The following is a 12,523-nucleotide window of genomic DNA, read 5'->3' as shown; positions in this document are numbered from 1 at the left end:
GGGCAGTAAGTATTGAGGTCCATCCACAAGATCTGGGATGGAGCCCACTTACCTGGAGAGCCTCGTTGATATTTCCATTGTAATCCACCATCTCTCCTTTCCCGGGTTCTCCCTTGGAGCCCTAGAAGGCAGAGGAGATCTCACTCAGGACCTGGAGCAGGAGGAGCCTGAGGCCTATACCACACACTGCCTGCATCTGCCTGCACACAGGGTGGCCCAGAGTAGTTGGAGTGGGCTTGTCAGGGGCTCCAGACAGTCTCTGTGAATGCTCAGGGTTACAGAACAAGAAAGCAGCCTCTGCTTGAGCAGCTGGGACTAGACAGGCCTGGAGCAGGCCAAGTGTAATCGCACTGGACATGTGGGCCTCCTACCTGCCTCCAGCACACTCTTCCCTTCCCTGACCCTCAGAACCTGAGGGTCAGCACTTCATGCAGTGACTCCAGGTAAGGGATGCACATACCTTGGGGCCAGCTGGTCCCTGCTCTCCAGCTGCTCCAGGCTGCCCCTGTTGCATGACAAAATGAGTGAAATGAGTTGGTACACCTTAGTGCAAGAGACCCTCATGTTTCCAGATAGGCCACTTGTTAGGGGCCATGGAGAGATCAGGAGGCTCATCTTAGCTGAGGCCACAGGACATAGACCTCTCTGTCCATTACAGTACAGGCTCTGCCCCTTCAGGGAACATTACTCCAAACCCTGCCCACACGCCTTTCTGAATCCTCTGGATCCTTCCTGCTTTGTATTTAATGACATTCCCTCTGCCTTCTGTTAGTTGTTAGTGACTCCCCTTTGTCCCTCTCTCCAGTCCCCTAAGTGAGCCACCTCCTTGGGAGAAGGGACCTGGTCCTTTACATCTCCTGATTTCCATTCTGCACAGATAGCAAGGACTCAGTTCCTTTTTGCCCATTGCTTGGCACTCAATTGCCAGAGAGCCCATGAAGTGCTTTTAGAGCCACTCTCTTCAAGAAAAAGTGGAACTGCAGGACACGCATGGGGGGCAGGTGAGTTAGCAGGACACAGGTAGAAGGATGTCAACCTCCCCCAGAGGCTGGGGCCTGGGGTGTGTTGATCCTATTGGAAGCAGGACAGAGTGATGGGGAATGGATAAAACAGTTGTGTTAACTGTGAACAACAAGCTGCAGGTCTACTTTTTCTGGGGTGATGTTAACAGTGAAGACAAAAGAAAAATCAAAGTGGAAAGTAAGAGATAAAGTGAATGCTTTCAGGAACTCAACTCTGCTGACCGTGCAGTTAGCTGGTTTACCGTTTGCCTCCCCCCTGCTCCCTTCTGATCCACCCCATATCCCCAGTGGCATTTTAGTCATTGTGCACCTGTAAGGAACACACAGTCTTTCATAGGAGTGGCTGGAGAGAAAGGAGAGCCTGTGTACACCGGTGGCTTGAGAAGATACCAGAGGCCAAGGCTCAGGGTCACTCTCTGGCTTGTGTCCTGCCCCTGCACTGCCTTTTACATGACCACTGTTTCAGTGGATAGCTCTCTGAGTCCCAAGTGAACCAAAAAAATAGAAGCCAGGGATCATGGCTGGTTTTCTTTGTGTCCTGAGTTCCAGCCCTTGGGGTCCAATCTAGGGACAGCAGGTGTCTGAGCTGGGGCTTGAATTCCTGAGCCAACCCTCTTCCTGTACCTTGTCTCCTTGCTTTCCTGGGGGCCCAACCTGGCCATCCACTCCAGCTTCTCCCTGCGAAGAAGAGAGATGGCGTGAAGTATACAGAGCAACCATGACAGCTGAAGGGGTAGAAGACTTTGGGTCTCTCCCCACTGGCTTCAAATAACCATCCCACCTAGGACTCTGACCCCTCCAAGGGCCTGGCATGGGTCGCCCCACCTTCTGGAAGCACCCCTGCACAAGCCACTGCCCACTCCCTTCCTCCTTGGAGTCTTGAGTGTTTATTACTGCCTCCTACCCTGCCAGGCCCTCTTGGCCACTGGCTAACACACACAAGCCCAGTGTGTGGCACCCAGAATGGACTTTGTGTTGCCAATAGCCTGACTGCAGAGAGGCTGGGACACTTGGGAAAGCACCTCAACTGGTTCTGCCTGGGTGACAGAAGGGTGCATGAGGGACCCAGACATCTGGGGAGGGGGCTCCAGAAGCTCCAGGATGGGAAGGGCAGGAAGAGGTGGACTGGAGGAGGCTTGCTCCAAACACTTCACTTAGACATTTTGCCTGGGCCTGGAAAGTGGATCTGAGTTTGGGGACCCAGACTTCCAGCTCATCCTCCCTTTTTTTGTCAGGATGCAGACAATGGTGGTCAGGTGTCCCTAACCCCCAGGACCAAGCTGTGGCAAGCCCATATTCTGTGGCTCAGTGGGCTTCCCTGGGGCTGGGGGCATGTGTGTGTGTGTGTGTGTGTGTGTGTGTGCTCAGTGCCTTTGGCGAAGGTGCTGCTCTTATGAGAAGCTCTGGTCCAGCCACAGGTGGACAGCATGTGGGGCTTGGCCAGAGTCCCTGCCTGCCACCTCATCTTGCCTGCCCCCATGCTCCTGTGCTCCCTACACAATGTCCCTGTGGATCATGGGTCTGGGGGCAGCACCACCAACCAGCATGATAAATGTTGGTGCAGTGAATGCATGCACTGCCTCAAATCGTGGAGAACAATTCACGCCTTCATTTTCTTGCTGTGTCAAGCAATGCAGGAGCATCAGCTTTGGGAAGAACAAGTGTCACCTCTGCAAAGGAAAGTGAAGGCAGTCCACCTGTAGCCGTCCCCACTATTCCCTTCCCCCACCACCATGTGTGTCTGCACCAGGTAGGCCCAGCTGATCACTGAGTGGCAGCTTATCCAGAGCCACAGTGAGGCTTTCTGGCTCTGCTAAGGTTTTGACGCCTTCAGTCCCTGGCTTGGTTCCATCTTAGCTCTCTGAATCAGTGGGACCATCCAACTGCCTAGGGAGACATGGCTCCTGGAAGCAGGAGCCCAGTTCATGTGACTTTTCCAGAACCTGCTGGAGAATACTGCACATCTGGAACAGGAGAAGGCTAGAGAAGGCCAGGTGTCCAGGATAGAGTCTCTGATCAATGCGGAAGCTAAAGCTCATGGGCAAACATCTCCCTTGCCACTTATCTCAGGAAAAACTCACCTTTGGCCCCGGAGGCCCAGGGAGTCCTGGGGAACCAGGTTCACCCTTGCTTCCTCCAGTGGAGTTGCCAGCATCACCTTTTTCTCCCTAGGGGTGGAAGGGAGAATTACATCACTGGCTCCGCTTGAGGGGGTTGTTGATCCCTGGCCTGCTGCTTTGCCCCCTCACAGTTCAGAGGTGTGGAGGCAGGAAGTCACCCCCAAGGCCAGGCTGAATGAAGGAGGGACACCAAGGGGCCCTTGAGCTCCAGCTTCTGGGCTCCAGACCAGAGGTCTTCAGACCCTGTGCTAGCCTGGCCTGCCTGTGGGACAGACAGAGGACAGTGTGGAGCTGGTAACTGAGGGGGACAGGTTTAGAACTAAAACAAGGGACCTGTCACAGTGAGGCTTGAGCAGCGTTTCTCCAAGTGTGCTCTGTGGAACACTCCCCAGTGGGTTGGGAATATCTGTAATATGATAAAAGGGTCTGGTAGCTAAAGGATGTTGAGAAATGCAGTGATGGGAAGCTTTGCCTGCTCCTTCCCTGCAGGGTGCTCGGAGCCTCTGACAGCCTCAGGCACTGGCACTGTCCAACAGGACTAGCTTAGGCAACTTTCCCTAGACTTATTTGACCTCAAGTCTTTTAAAAATGAATCAACTTATAAAAATGACTTTAGATGAAGTATCTTTCAAAGCCTGTGGACTGTTGGCTGGTTTTCAGAACATGTATCAAGAAATCCAGCCAGGCCATCACTACTGAGTTCTTTGAATTGGTTTTTATTTTTGCCAATTGGGGCCTATCTTGTGATATTCCCCTTCTCCCAATCTGACTGTGCTCTAGCCACCCTCCTTCCTAGATGGGATAGGGATACCTCCAATGCTGGGGCCTGAAAGAATGTGCAGGACTGGGAAAGACCTGAGACTTATGAAGAGGTTGTCATTCAGAGCTTGTCCATACCTACCTTTTGTCCAAGGAGCCCAGAGAGCCCAGGGGAACCAGCAGCCCCCTTCTCACCCTGCAGGGAAAGGTGAACAGTGCAGGGTTAGGGGCTGCTTCTCTTTGATGCTGGTGCAGGTGCCATCCCCAACCAGATACACTTGTTTCCTCACCCATGCCTATCTGCCCCCATCCCAACCTGCTTCCTCCTGGGCCACTTCACACTGGTGACAGCTGGACACTGTTTTTCCATTCCCTGTGATCCTGGCCCTCACCCATCATAGGATGGAGAAGTAACACCTGCCACAGACCATAGCAACAGCCAACAGCCTTCACACCCTTCTGGGCTTCTGTGGGGAGAGGCAAGCAGTTTGGAAAGCCAGAGCTTGAGGGAGCCTCTTTTGTTTTCCTGTGCTCTTTTTCATGGTCTTCAGAAGTCTCCCCAACCCCTGCTTTTCTGTCTACCTCCTCTTGCATCTAGGAAGTCAAAAACCATCTAACCAGTATCCCTCCTTTGATGGACTATTTTGAGAAGTCTATGTCCTGTTATGAATCAAATTATGTCCCCCTCCCTAAATTGAAATGTTGAAGTCCTAATACCCAGTACTTTAGTGACCTTATTTGGAAATTGGGTCATTGAAGATGTGACTAGTTAACATGAGGTCAGACTAGACTCTGGCGAGTGTCCTCCTAAGAAAGGGAAGTTTGGACACAGGCATACATGCAGGAAGAACGCCATGGGAAGATGGAGACAGAGGTGGAATGGGGCTTCTACAAGCCAAGGAGACCTGAAGATTGCCAAAATCTACCCAAAGCTAGAGGAGAGAAGCACCAAGGAGAGTCTTTTCAGAGCCTTTCAAAAGGAGCCAGTCCTGCCTACACTGTGGTTTTGTACTCTTTGCCTTGCAGAATGTGAAAGAAAACTTTCCTGCTATTTGATATACCCAGCCCCGTGCCATCTATCCTCGGTACAGGCTGGTTGGATACAGCCTGTAGGCAGCCAAGGGTGCTGAGAAGGGCCAGGTAGAGGCCCAGTGATGGGAGGGAAGGGAGGCCTGAGGTGGTCCCCACTGCCTGGCTTGTCTGGGCAGTTCCTTAGCCTAGGCATCCCGTAGCAGGCAGGTTAAAAGGAAGGGATGCAAGTCCTTCCTTTAAGGAACCTCACGAGCATGGATTGCGGGGGGCAGTTCTCCATCCACTGGAATTTTGTTGGTAGCCAATGGCTTCTGGGAGGGGTGGTGGGTTCCCAAGTGCAATCTCTGCAGCTTTACGGACCACCTGCCTTCTCCTCTCCTGGGACACATGTACTCACAGCACACTGCAAGCCACACAGCAGCTGTGGGTTGGGCTGGGGATCAGAAGGTCCAGGATGATGAGGGTACACACTCAGAAACACACTATCCTGCTCTCTGTCTCCTCTTTCCTAGCAAACTGGGGAGCCCAGCTTCCCTGTTGCTCCTTGGTGTCCCCTTGAGACTTACAAGAAGTCACTAAGATGAAGGGGAAGGGGGATAAAGGTGGATGGGCAGTGACCAGAGTTCCCAGAATACCTTTAGTACATCTTTTTAAACAAAGGGTGCTCTGGTCAAAAAATTTTTGAAAATGCTGCATAAGATAGTGCCTTTTTAGGTTGTCCCAATTGTATATTGAGCATATTAAAGTCTCTGTGAAGGCCTGCAGCAAAGAAACCTTTGTAATATTTTTAATCTTTATTCCTCAAGCATATTTGACTACTGAAAAAATTTTCATGTTACAACTGTTATTATCTTAGACAAGAAAGAGACCCATGGAAGTGTAGGGGAGGGACAATGGTCATGGCCTGCTGCAGCTGATGTGTGTGCAGACCAGAATCCAGGGAAGAGGAACAGATAGCAGTGTGCTCCTGAAAAGCTGGTCCTTCCCTGCTCAGCCAGTTCCCGAGCTGCCCCAGAGGGACCAAGAACAAAACAGCAGCAGCCTCTCCCATCTCCACTCCCACAGCAGATCCAGATTCCACGCAGCCCAGAACATTCCCTCTGCATTAGTACCTTGATGCCTGGACTCCCTGGCTCACCCTGTGTAGAAGGAGAAATGGCTCAGGTAAAGAAACCATAGAGAAAGAACAACGAGCAAGGGCCCTGTGTGGGTGTGGGGTGTTGGTGAAATACCTCCCTCTGCTCAGTGGAGATCGCCCCGTCCTCCGGGAAAGGAGGCCTCTGGGCTGCTGACACTCAGAAGCTCCCATTCTTCCTCTCAGTGGAGCGGCAGGTGAGAGGCAAAGAGCACGCCCCAGGAGGAAGGAGAGGAAGGAATGAGCATTTGGTTTGGACGCAGTGCCCCTGGAAGCAGACCTGCCACAGAGCACTTGTTCTGCCAGGTGCCCCCACTTGCTTGGTTAGGGTGGGGGTTCAGGGGAAAGACCCCTACCCTCCTCTCTGAAGCGTTGGAGACACGTGGCTGCTGAGTTGTGGTGTGCACAGGAAAGAGCTGGCTTTCCTTTGTGGCGGGCAAGTGAGGCCTTTAGTGGGGCTGGTAAGCCTTTGTTACTTACTTGCAAGACTTAGTTAAACATCTGTCTCGAGGTTGTGCATCTGGCATGAATGTTGCTTTTAGAAAAATGTTTCCTACTCCTCTCCTTGGCCCAGCAGCCACCACCCTCTGAGCCCCTATGTCCCTGTCTGTCATCTGGAACCATCTCTCCCATCCTGACTCTGACTTGCGGAGTCTCAGCATTTACTCACTCACCTTCATCCCAGCCACTGCGATCCCAGGAGCCCCCTAGTGGAGAGAAAAGAAGCGTGAAGTTTTCCTCAGTCAGGGTCTGCAACCAGGAGGTAGCCAGTCTCTTCCTGGTGAGGTGTGAAGGACTGGAAACCACACCTGGTGACTGGTGGCCCAATAGAAGTGGGAGGGGACAGTGGGGGCACCAGAGAGGGCACCAGAGGATCAAGTGTGAGCCGCCCGGCTGCTAGATTCCAGGGCTCCACTGGGAGGTACACTGGGAACTATGGGCCCATAGGTGGGGTTAGAGGGGCTGTCCCTAGGGTGGCGAGCGCTTCGCTGAAACCTGAAAGCAGGAGATGGAGATAGTGGGGGCTCTGACAAGGGAGAGAACAGCAGATGACACGGCAGGAAGAGGCTGTCTAACACAGTGAACCCTGAATGTGTAAGTGGGGTTACGCTCACTCGTGGCTCTCTGGACCTCTGTCCTCATGGACTAGAAGTGCACCCGATTTTCATATTAGCCCCAAGTCACCTTCCTTGAGGTGAATATGGTCAACTAGTAAACCCCAAGTGGAGGTGATTTTGGTAGGGTCCCTACTCTTCATGTGGTTCTCAGGACTTCAGACAGAGTTGTTACCCAAGGCTTTTTATGACTCAGAGACCCTAGCAGGAGGCTTGGCTACATCAGATGGGTCTTGGAGATGGTTCACAGGCCACACATGAATCCTGCCTTGCCTTGGCCTGGAAGGACAGGCAAGTGTGGCAGGAGTGGAGGTATTGGGAGAGGAAGTGTACACCTCATCTTTCCAGCAAGGAATGAGAAGGAGAAGGTCTAAGAATGAAGTAGGACTCTGGGGGATCCCCAGAGCTTGGGAGAGAGGGATGGGCACTGGGGAGGGACCTTGGGGGCTGTATGGGATGTGTGAGGGACAGGTACCTTGGCTCCATGCTTGCCCGGCATCCCTGGCATGCCCCGCTCTCCCTGGAGGAGGAAACAAGAGAAATCATGAGAAAAAGACCAGAGTCAGATCCGTGGCCTGTAAGGATGCCAGAGATAACTGCTGGCCTGCCTGGAAGCTTGGGTGGCCGCCCAGCAATCTATGAGCCCGGAGGACCCTGCTGTGGCCACAGCCATGTAGGCTACTCCTTTGATTACACGACATGAATTTGCAGGAGGACCCAAGTCACAGATGCAGAACTGGAAAGGTCCCAGAGAGAGGTCCACCCATTGGAATCTGAGTCCAGCCAGGGAGGTGACATGCTTAAGATCTATACTACTTGGTTGCCAGCCAGGCATGGAGCTTGTTGCTGAAGGGCAGAAGCATGGGCAGGAGCCACCTGCTAGCTGCTTACCTATTGCACACCTTCCTTCCCATCCGTGCTGTGGACTTTGTGCCCCATTTATACTCCAGTGAATTGGCTAGCATGGGATATACTGCTTGGACCAGACAGGGGTGCCCCTCTCTTCATCTGAGGATCATTTTCCTCCTGACCCCCCTGGTTCTAACTCTTCCAAAGGCCTGTGGACCTGGGCTGTGGGCTGCCCACTTCTCTGCACCCCTTCCTGACCTGCCTGCCCAAAAGCATCAGCGAGCTGTGGCATCTCTGGGACATCCAGGCTTTGCTCTAGCATCTCAGCACTGCCCCTCTTTACCTTTAACCTCTTTACTTCCCATGAAAATGCCGTATCTGGGAGGGGGTGAGTCCAGGAAGAAGGGCACACCACAAAGAGGTGGGGTTGGAGATGACAGCCAGTGACAAGAAGGGGGCCAAGAGTCAGGACTACAAACCAACATATCTGGGAGCAAGGAGAGCGGCTCCTGTCTCCGAGCTGAACCATGCATGAAGCCCCGGCATGAAGCTGCAGCAAGACCCAGGATATTGCTCAGTGACATGTGGCAGCTGCCAGTCTACTGCAGAGCCCTCTATCTGAAGGCCAGTGTTGTGGATGGGTAACATGGAGTACTGACAGACCTGAGTTAGGCTACACATGGTCCCAAGTGCTGTGGCCTGTAGGCCAGGCTGCAATTTCCACTTAAAGGCAGAGAGGCCCCTGGTCCTACCTGGTGCTCATCTCTTCAGGTGTCCACTCTCCCTACCATCTTATAGGAAGTCTTGGACCCATCCTTGTCCTGGCCAAGGCTAGAGTGGCTTTCTTCACACTGGCTCTTTCACACTGGCTTCCTGGCAAGCTTCCCCAAACACAGGCTGGATAACAGGACTTACCCCTATTTTACAACCTCCACTGCCAGGTACTGACTGTAGAAAAAGAAGCAGGCATTCTGACACTTACCTCTCTGCCTCTCTATCTGACATCCTGGTGTACATCAACTATTACCTGTGTCCTTGAAAACAGTCCACTTTCACAACTTCATGGCTTTCTGTTATTTCTTCAACTTAAAGCCCTGTTTATCATTTAGAGTGTTGGTCCAATACCATCCTTCTGTGAGGCCCTTTGCTGTCCTTATGACCCAGTTCTGGGTCCTCAATGCAGCCAGGACCACTTTTCACTTCTACTCTGCATGCACAGGCTCACATCTGCCTGTGATAGACACATCACCTTCATCTTCCCAGGCCATTTCTGAATTCTATAGAAGGCCATGATCTTTAGCTCCAAATGTCATAGCCTTCCTCCACCCTGACCTACCAGTAACCCCTGAACCACTATGGGGTGGCAGAGCTGGACCAGGAAGTGGCCAAAACAGACAAGCAGGTGTCCAGTCTGCCCAAGTCTTTAAGTTTTCCTTCTTGTGGAAAAAGCAGAGAGGAACACGGATATCAATTGCCTCTGCTGTCCCACGTCTGGAGCTGGGCTTCCCAGCTTTCCTCTACTGGGTCTCCACGCATCCTCTCTACAGGGAAGTGGATGTCTTTCCTGTCTCTGAGGTTGCAAACACGGCTCAAAGAGGCCAGGGATGACTGCCAAGGGCGTGCAGAGCAGGGCTTTGAACACACATTTGTTGTCTGCTGCAGCCCAGGGGCTCATTTCTCTTGGCCACCCAACATCAGATGCACGAAAGTTCCATCTACCTCCATCAGACAGGCTCTGAAACTAGGTGGAGCCCCTCTCCACTGGTGCTTAGGTCTGTGACTAATAGTGGGGAAGGGTCTGCCTCGTGGCTCCAGAGAAAAGCCTGATTCAGACCTGTCAGCACCCACTCTTCTGCTCTGAGGCCAGCAGAGGGCGTGACAGGACCCCATCTGAACTCTGTCGTGGCCACACATCTCAAAGGTTCCTCTCCAGGAATGCCAGCTTAGGGTCCCTGTCATGCTTTCCTTTGGAGGACCAAATTGCCAGCTACCATTCTAACTGACCCCACCAGGCTGACTCAGTCTGGAGCCCCCTCAGACTGAGGTCACATTGGGAGTGGCCGACTGTTACAAGACCTCTAGTTTCTCCCTCTCTCCGCCTTCCTGTCTTTTCCTCAGCTCCCCCACCCTCTAAGGTCTCTGCCCCCCACTCCTGCCCCCACCCCCCGCCAACTGCCCTGTGGGGAGCTGGGCTGGGCATCTGTGTAATCATTTGTAAACCACTTTCCCTCTGGTCCAGGCTCCTCATTTTCACAGCAAGTTAGACCAGATACCTGTTCCTTCATCCTTCTTCACCCACCCAGCCCTGTCCTCATTACCGCTTGGCCTTAAGGACAGAGAAAGGACAAAGCTTGCGTGCGAGACAACACTTGGTGTCTTGGAAGCTCCAGAAGAAGGCTCCCTGGAGGAATGCATTTTAGCTTTGGTAAAAATGCAGGTCTTAAGAGGGGTCTCAGTAGGGCTCTGCTCTCCCCTCTGACTCCAGAGGGACAGCTTCGAGATGCTTCTGCAGGGGAAAAACCCCACAGCTGGAGGGTATGGCTAATGCTCATCTCTGAAGAAACTGTGCAGAGCAAAGCCCTGGGGAGTGAGGGCTTCCAGGCTAATTGGAATTGTCTTCAGTTATGGTGGTTTGAGTGTGTAAAGACACAACTGAGCACTCAGGGAAACAGGGCCCCTTGGAGCCTCCAAGGGAGGCAGGCCTCCTGTTACAGTGGCTGACCTCTGCTCCTTCCCTCCCTCTAGGTCAAGTCTTTTAATTCTCTAAAGACCCAGCCTCCCTTGATCCCTGTCTCAGAGCCTTCCTCCTTCCCACCCTTCAGCTGGGCAGGAAGCAGGGGCGCCTGGCTGAACCCGCCCTATAGCTCGCTCCATTCTCATTAGTCTTACTGCTTGGGGCTCCAGTCTGTGGGCTTGCCCTGCCTGACCTCTGGGGAACCAGGCTTCTCCTAGGCCAGGAAACATTGCTTCATGGGTGCTGGGTTAGGCAAAAAGGACTGGAGGCATCATCAATGATCCAGGGCCCTGTGGCAAGGGCACATTTGTAGGAGACGGGGGTAGGGGGGTGGGGTGTGGCCATTGCTGAAAGAGGACAGTGACACACTTCCATGCTTCCATTCCTGAAGTAGTACCTTGTGGCATGTCTGTGAAATCTACTGCCTCCTTCTTTCCTACTGCCCCTCATAAGTGTTCCTGTTCCAAAGGCATAGGTTAGGAATTGTGTTCAGTTTGTATTCATTGGCTCCATACTATGCTTATCTTTGGGGAGACTTGGATCTCACAGTTGATCCAAGTGTTATGAACCACAAAACTTTTTTACCTCTGGGGTCCCTTGTCTTTCTAGCAGAGACCCTGGGGGCTTCCTTACAGGCTCTCATCCATTGATCCAGACCATCCTGTGGCTGAGGAAGTGGGCACTCCAATGTTACAAAGGGTGTTGGCTCATTTCCATGGCAGCATTTAATGGCAGACATTGTGACCCTCAGGTGGCCTGGTGCTCCTGTGGGAGGCTGGCTCTTTGACCTCAGTGACAAGAAAACATGCACAGGAATGGATTGCAGGCATTGCTGCTAAGGAAGCTGGGGAAGCATAGGCGGGTAGCGAGGGGCTTGCCCTGAATGACCTTGAAGGCCTGTCCCAGGCCTGACTTAGGCATTGCCACTCAGGCTCCCCAGGGGTTCCTGCACCTGAGCATCCAATAGCATCAATAGGTCCTCTATTCTGCACAGCATCCAGGTGAGAAGACCCATCTTTTATAGAGATGACAGGTTGGAACCAGCTTCTCTTTGTGCTCTGGCCCTGTGGGAGTGGCCTCTTAATTGGTGATTTACTGTTTGTTGAACAAGCTGGGCAGGATCTTGGCAAAAAAGACAGTCTGGAGGGAGGTGGGGTGCTTCAGGGTCAGCTCCCCAGCCAAACAAAGGTCACGCTGGGGCTGGGGAGATGAATGGATCCCCCTAACTGAGGCCTGGGCTCCTGCTGCAGGCAGTCTGGGTGGGGAGGGCCATGGGCAGGAGGCCTTGCACACAGAGTCTTTGTTCTCTGCAGGGGAGGAGGAGGCCTGTCTGAGGGTGCAGTGCAGGGTGGGGGGGGCGGTTGGGGAGGCTAGCAGTCAGGGCATGCAAAAGTAAGCCTGGACCAGGGCCCTATTCTGAGCTGGAAAAGCTGGGGATTGGAGGTGGGGAGTACTCATGGCTTTCTCCCAGTCAACAGTTCCCAGGCCGCCCTTCCGGGAAAAAGGCCACTCAGTTCCTGCTTCCCTGCCCAGCCTTTCTCCAAATCATCGAGGACCGGAACCACGGAAATCCCAGGTCCTCCGGTAATTAGGGCAGGCAAGAAGTGATCCAGGGAATTACCGGGGTCGGGTGCCCTATTGAAGGCTGGGGCTTTGGAAGGCGGCTGGCCTGTAATCTCAATTTGAGAACGGTTGATTTGTAGTTAGTTCCAAAAGGAAAAGTCAGCTCTAATTAATCTGTGGACTTTCGAGTGCAG

At 53.0% G+C, this 12,523-nt stretch overlaps 1 protein-coding gene across 20 annotated transcripts in view; it reads right to left on the bottom strand.

Annotated features, from left to right (window-relative positions):
- Window positions 1–12,523, bottom strand: part of Col13a1 (collagen type XIII alpha 1 chain) — an 81,856-nt gene that overhangs the window by 30,958 nt on the left and 38,375 nt on the right. For 19 of the 20 annotated variants that reach the window (XM_074079059.1, XM_074079043.1, XM_074079041.1 and 16 more), the window contains 8 exons: window positions 7,659–7,703; window positions 6,743–6,775; window positions 6,046–6,072; window positions 4,044–4,097; window positions 3,104–3,190; window positions 1,647–1,700; window positions 461–505; window positions 53–121 (listed from right to left, as the gene is read on the bottom strand). In XM_074079059.1, coding sequence (XP_073935160.1) covers window positions 53–121; window positions 461–505; window positions 1,647–1,700; window positions 3,104–3,190; window positions 4,044–4,097; window positions 6,046–6,072; window positions 6,743–6,775; window positions 7,659–7,703 — 414 coding nt within the window. The remainder of the gene's footprint in view (window positions 1–52; window positions 122–460; window positions 506–1,646; window positions 1,701–3,103; window positions 3,191–4,043; window positions 4,098–6,045; window positions 6,073–6,742; window positions 6,776–7,658; window positions 7,704–12,523) is intronic. The other variant, XM_074079042.1, reaches the window with a different exon arrangement.

The sequence above is a fragment of the Castor canadensis genome, chromosome 7 (assembly GCF_047511655.1).
Source record: "Castor canadensis chromosome 7, mCasCan1.hap1v2, whole genome shotgun sequence".
Taxonomy (NCBI): Eukaryota; Metazoa; Chordata; class Mammalia; order Rodentia; family Castoridae; genus Castor; species Castor canadensis.
Note: the sequence above shows the minus strand (reverse complement) of the source record. Positions and strands in the feature narration are given on the sequence as shown.